The sequence below is a fragment of the Suricata suricatta genome, chromosome 1 (genome assembly GCF_006229205.1).
Source record: "Suricata suricatta isolate VVHF042 chromosome 1, meerkat_22Aug2017_6uvM2_HiC, whole genome shotgun sequence".
In the NCBI taxonomy this organism is placed as follows: Eukaryota; Metazoa; Chordata; class Mammalia; order Carnivora; family Herpestidae; genus Suricata; species Suricata suricatta.
Window position 1 is genome coordinate 41,249,991 of NC_043700.1, and position 6,000 is coordinate 41,255,990.

The 6,000-nt window shown below is 56.5% G+C and overlaps 1 protein-coding gene across 1 annotated transcript in view; it reads left to right on the forward strand.

Moving 5' to 3' along the window:
- The first annotated feature begins 1,047 nt into the window (after positions 1-1,047).
- The window catches only part of FGF17 (fibroblast growth factor 17), a 5,600-nt gene continuing 647 nt past the window's right edge, over positions 1,048-6,000 (forward strand). Inside the window, exons 1-4 of the mRNA XM_029950323.1 lie at positions 1,048-1,149; positions 1,319-1,355; positions 4,427-4,571; positions 4,819-4,925. Of these exons, the coding sequence (XP_029806183.1) occupies positions 1,115-1,149; positions 1,319-1,355; positions 4,427-4,571; positions 4,819-4,925 (324 nt within the window). The 5' untranslated portion in view covers positions 1,048-1,114. The remainder of the gene's footprint in view (positions 1,150-1,318; positions 1,356-4,426; positions 4,572-4,818; positions 4,926-6,000) is intronic.

Genomic DNA, 6,000 nt, shown 5'->3' on the forward strand with positions numbered 1-6,000 from the left:
CGCCATTCACTAGCTAGGCTATTCTGAACTAACTACCCACTCCCCATGTGCTTCACTGTCCTTATCTGTAGAAAAGGGTCCTACCCACACAGTACAGAGCAGGGTGGGACCAGAGGCCATGTGAGGAGGTTGGTGGGCACAGGGAGGAGGCCCTAGGGATGGCTACTGCCCTGGAGAGGAGGGTGAGTGAGGCCCAGAACATATGACACACTGGACATCTGCTAAGCTCAGTTATCTCTTTTGGCCTGCCAGCATCCTGAGGCAGTGCTGCCCCCATCTCTCAGACAAAACTGCTGAGGCCCAGAGGAAAGTAGCTCCTGACAGTGAACCAGCTCCTCTGAGTCTATCTCTTCCAAGAGGCCAGCTTTCAAGATTCCATTGCATTGCCCTCCCACAGCTGCACCTTCCTCCCCCTCCCTGGCCACCAACTGGCAGCACCCACTATTTGCTGCTGTCAGGACAGCCCTAACACCTCCATCCCGGTGGCCAGACAGCAGAGAGGGGGAGCAAGGGGTGACAGAGGCAGGGGAAGCAACCACTTCTAGCCAAGCCCACCGCCTGCCCCCTGGAGGGAGGCTCCTCCTTTTAAGGCTGCTTCTGGGAATTTCCACCCCGGAGCCAGACTCAGCAACCCCTGGCCCTGAATGATACCTGCGCTCACCCTTGGGGAGGTGGGGCACCAAACCTAAGGGTAGGAGGAGCTGGCCCTGTTGGGGAGGGGGGACCCTCTAGTCCAGGTCTGAGGGTCAAGAAAAACGTGGGAGACCACAGGGGCCAGCCTCCTTATCAAGAAGGCTCCACAGCTCCATCCTCTGTGCTCGGGTAACCCAGCAAGAGGCTGGCAGCCCCCGCCAGCAGCGGCTGCTTTGCTGTTTCACTGGCCAGGAAGGTGGACACCTCACACCTCAGTCTCCCAATTACGCCCTCCTCCCCCATTCTTTCTCCCCTCCCTCTCTCTCCTCCTCCTCCTCCCCTCACTCTCCTCCTCTCCCCCCTGAAAACCTGTGGCTTGAAGAGACCTTGGCTTCTCTGGGACTCTACCCCTGGGGACTGCCCATATCTGCTCCTGAGTTTGGGGGCAGGGGGGCAACCGCCCCAAGAAATCTTTCCAGCGATGGGAGCCACCCGCCTGCTGCCCAACCTCACTCTGTAAGTGCACTGCCTCTCTGAACTGAAGTTTTGTTGCCATTTGCAGCCTGGGGTAGACCTAATCTTACCGGGACTCCCACACAGAGGGGCAGGGTGGGTGGGGGGTGCGTGATTGCCCTGGGTTGGCTGCTGGCACCCACACCAGGGTCTGCCCTGTCTTCTCACACAGGTGCTTGCAGCTACTGATTCTTTGCTGTCAAACTCAGGTAGGCGGGCAGCCCCCACTAGCTTTTCTCCATCTCTCCCACCCCACCCAACGGGGGTGAGGGGGCGCGGTAGCCTCCTCTCGGTGGACAGAGGCAGGTTCTGGCCTCTCCCTGGATCCAGATGGATTTTGAGGGTGGGGGCTGGTGTCACTCTTTGGAGGTGAATAGAAGGGGCTAGGGCAGATTTGGGGATTGACTGAGGTCTTTATCTGCCCTCCCTCCGTGACCCTGCCTACATGTCCTGGGCTTTCTGCTTTTCTCTCCATCGCCTCCCTCCCAAGGGTTTCCCTTAAGGCTAAATGCATGGGGCAGCCCAGTCTTGGGGGGTGGAGTCTGGAGTGGTAGGAAGAGGGCGGAGGTGATGGCTCAGGTGAGGCTTGTATTTGGAGGTACCTGAAAAGACAGGTTTTCATGCAAAACCACTTGTGTGTTCCACTTACTACCCCACTCCCACCACCGCAGATGTCCTGGGGAGTCACTGTCCTGGGGACAGTGGGGCAGTCAGGATGCCCTGCCAGGGCGGGGTGACTCCTGACCTACTGGGCAATGAGGTCAAACCCAAAGGGGTTTGTTTAGGACAAGACTCAGGGTTTGCATCTCCACACTCCCCCCACCCCATGTCAGCCCCCCACGCACACACCCCCACCCCAAGCCTCAGCCCCCTGTGCGAGGTTTGGTCCCTTTTTGTGATCCTCCATAAAAGTGCAGCTATTAAAATGCACTGGTCCAGAACCGCTCTGGGGAGAGATGGCTTGGCTTTCCCAGGCCAGAGGCCTGCTTCTCTTCATATCCAGTGGGGACTTTTTTTTAAGGTAAATGCCTTTTCTCTGGGAGAGGGAAAGGGGCTGCCTTTGAAGCAGTGGGGGGGTGGGAGAGAGAGAGACAACTCCCCCCCTTTTCCTTCCCCCTTTTGCTCTAGCCCCCGTTCCAGGCCTTTTGCTTCACACATCCAGGGAGAGCAAGAAGAAAGCCCCCAGCCTGGCCGGGAGGGGGCTGGGGGTGGGTCCAACCTGTTCTGGAAGGGGAATTAGCACAATGGTGAGGCTGGCCGGGGGCGTTTATGGCCTGGCTGAGGCCCCATTCAGGACTCAGGGAAGGTGGCAAAGCTGTCCTTTCCCCCTTGAAGTGCCCCCTCGCCCCCCTTGGAGGGGGGGCCGGCAGGCCGGACCATAGCCATGCTTGAGGGGCCGTCTGACAAGCAGCTGTCTGCAGCAGTGGAAGGGGAGGTCCCCCTGCAGCGGGAACATGAAAGGGACAGGCCAGGTCTCGTGGGGAGAGCGACTTGTGGGTTGTGGGCTGTGGGGGGGGCGTGGGGCTGCTTTTGTGCAGGGCCTGAAGGGGGACAAGGAGAGGAGGGGGCTTCGGGGGGGCCTCTCTGCTCCTGACCTGGAACAGACAGCCAGAAGGAGGCTGCCCGCCAAGAGGGGCGGAGGGCCTGAACCTGGGCCAGGAGATGGGGGCTGGGGATAGGCTGGACCCCACCAAGGGTCCTGGGCCAGCCAGACCCCACCCCCTGGCAGGAAGGCAGGCCCTCACCCCAAATGCTGGCCTCAGGTTTTTTTAGGGTGGGGTGCGGGGTGCACTTTGCTGCTTTGAGTCTTCAGACCCTCCTTTCATAGGCAATGGGGGGGGCGTTGCTCTTGATGGCACTCCTGGCCTGTGGCCTAGCTAGAGTCGGAAATGAGCAGTAACACATATGAAGGGTTAACCCTGAGCAGGTTACAGGGTCAGCCTGGAGCGGCTCCCTCACCCACTGCCTCCTTGCTCAAAGCTGATCCTTCCTGCTCCTCCCTCTACCAAAGAATGGCCCCTAACAGATGCTGATCTGGATTGAGGTCTGTCTAGGTGATTTCTACTGGGCCTGGGATAAAAGTGGCCTTAGGGATCTGGGGCACAGAAAGTCTATTCCAGCACTGGCCAGTAGGATATGGGTAGAGAGAGAAACATTTTAGCCTAGGGTTCAGGCTGTCACCAACAGCTGAGAAATGTCATCTGGTTTGCACCTTCCTGGAGATAGAGGACAGGAAGTGGTCTCTTTTTCTCCCACTCAGTTTGCAGATAGGTAAGGAGAAACAGGCCCGAAGAAGGTAATGGTCCTGGCTTTGCACCATGCATGGGTAGAACTGGGAAAGTGGGCAGGCAGCAGTATGACCCCCATTGGCCACGAGCCTCTGTTACATTGTGACACAGGCTAGCCACTCACAGGAGTGCCTGGGTCACTGCTGATAGCTCCTCTCACTGCTGCAGCCTCCACCTCCCTCCTTTAAGGAGGTGCCTCACCCCTAGTGGCAGGAGGAACACTGACTGAAAGGGGGATGTGGTTCTCTGAGGGCCCTGAGCACCCAAGGGGAAAGGCAGAAGTGATAGGCATGAGCTCAGGATTCTACCATTAGTGCTTATGGGGGCGTTGCAGGACCCTAAACAAAAGGTCTTAGAGCCTCCATAATGCTCTCTGGTAAGCCTAACAGACAAGCTGCTGTATGCACATGTGTGTGCATGTGCACGTGTGTGTGATTTATGCATGTGTGTGTGCCTGTGCTGGGGAGTAGGATCCTTCAAGGCCAGTGGGGAGGATGAAAGAGAACTCTGGTTTTCCTGGCTTATGGAGCCAAGACCCCAGAGTTCTCGAGAAGGGACAAGCTCCAGTCCTAGAAGGCAGGACAGCCCTACTGTCTCTAATCAGCTGGGTCACCCAGGGACCTCTTCGACATGGGATCTGGGTACCACAACTGTGAAGGTTCCATCTAGCAAACCAGAGTCATGATTCCAGATCTTCACTGCATCACCATGTGGCCCCCAAGCCTAGGCAGCCACCAGTTCTCTGCTCGGGGGCAGATGGGGAGCCAAGAGGTCATGACTGGCTCACCCACTGGCCTGGGAAGACCATGGCCATCTGCACCCTTCACCCTGCACCTCTGCTTCCCAGGACAATGGCCTGCCCCCATCTCACTCACCTCCACACCCCTCTCCCCTGGATGGACCACTGGTGGTGTCACCCAAAGCAAATTGACACTATTTTTCCCTTGGTAACCGCAAAGGGGGAGAATCACCCGTCTCCTAATTTTAACCAGTACGTGAGGGACCAGGGTGCCATGACTGACCAGCTGAGCAGGCGGCAGATCCGTGAGTACCAGCTCTACAGCCGGACCAGCGGCAAGCACGTGCAGGTCAACGGGCGTCGCATCTCTGCCACTGCGGAGGACGGCAACAAGTTTGGTGAGACCCAAGCCCTCATCAGAGGCCACTCACACTGCTGGCCAGCCTAACCTGGTCTATCCCCAGATCCTGTGCCAGGGCAGGGGCCACAGTGGGAGAACAGGGGAGAAGCCTCTTGGAGGAGGGCTCTCGGTGTTTCCCACCCAAGTACGGAGGTCAGGCTGGTTGGGGGGCCTCCTGCCATACTCTTGAGCTGGCAATCCCAATGGACAGAGGTCTTTCCCCCCCCCCCCCGCCCCCACCACAGCCAAACTCATAGTGGAGACGGACACGTTTGGAAGCCGTGTGCGCATCAAGGGTGCTGAGAGCGAGAAATACATCTGTATGAACAAGAGGGGAAAGCTCATCGGAAAGGTGAGACCTGGAAGGAGGGGGAGTTGATGAAGGAATCAATGTTACTGTGTGTCCCACAACACCCCAAATCCCCTCTACTAGGCCCAAGCCAAGCCTGACTACTCACACACCCCAACACTACGCCACTCTGGTTTCTCCATTTAAAAAAAAATTTTTTTATTTTTTTTAAAGTGTTTTATTTATTTTTGATACAGAGAGAGGCAGAGCATGAGAGGGGGAGGGGCAGAGAGAGAAGGAGACACAGATCCGGAAGCAGGCTCCAGGCTCTGAGCCAGCTGTCAGCACAGAGCCTGACACAGGGCTCAAACCCACAAACGTGAGATCTGACCTGAGCCAAAGTCGGAGGCTTAACCAACTGAGCCACCCAGGGGCCCCTAAAAAATTTTTTTTAATGTTTTATTTATTTTTGAGAAAGAGAGAGAGAGCACAGGAGGGTCAGAGAGAGAGGGAGACACAGAATCTGAAGACAGGCTCCAGGCTCTGAGTTAGCTGTCAGCACAGAGCCTGATGTGGGGCTCAAATCCACAAACCGCCAAGATCATGACCTGAGTTGAAGCCAGACGCTCAACCGACTGAGCCACCCAGGTGCCTCCTGGTTTCTCCATTTAAATGAGTCCCTGGGTGCGCCTGGGTGGCTCAGTCCCTTAAGCACCTGGCTTCGGCTCAGGTCATGACCTCATAGTTCCTGGGTTCAAGCCCCGCGTTGGGCTCTGTGCTGACAGCTAGCTCATAGCCTGGTACTTGTTGTAGATTCTGTGTCTCCATCTCTTTCTGACCTTCCCCTGCTCCTGCTGTCTCTCTCCATCTCTCAAAACCAAATAAAAAACAGGAAAAAACGTTTAAATGAGTCCCTGAGAAGCCCTCTGAGGACACTTACCCACTGGGTATGCACTGAACTGCATAATAATCTTGATCTTTATGCCACATCTTGGGAAACAGGCTCGGCAAGGCTAAACACCTTGCTCAAGGTGTACAACTTTCAAATGACAAGCCTGTATTTAAGTTCAGATATGACTCCAAAGGAAGTTGCTCCTTTCTCCTACTTTTGCCTCTTCAGCAAAGGCACCCATCTCAC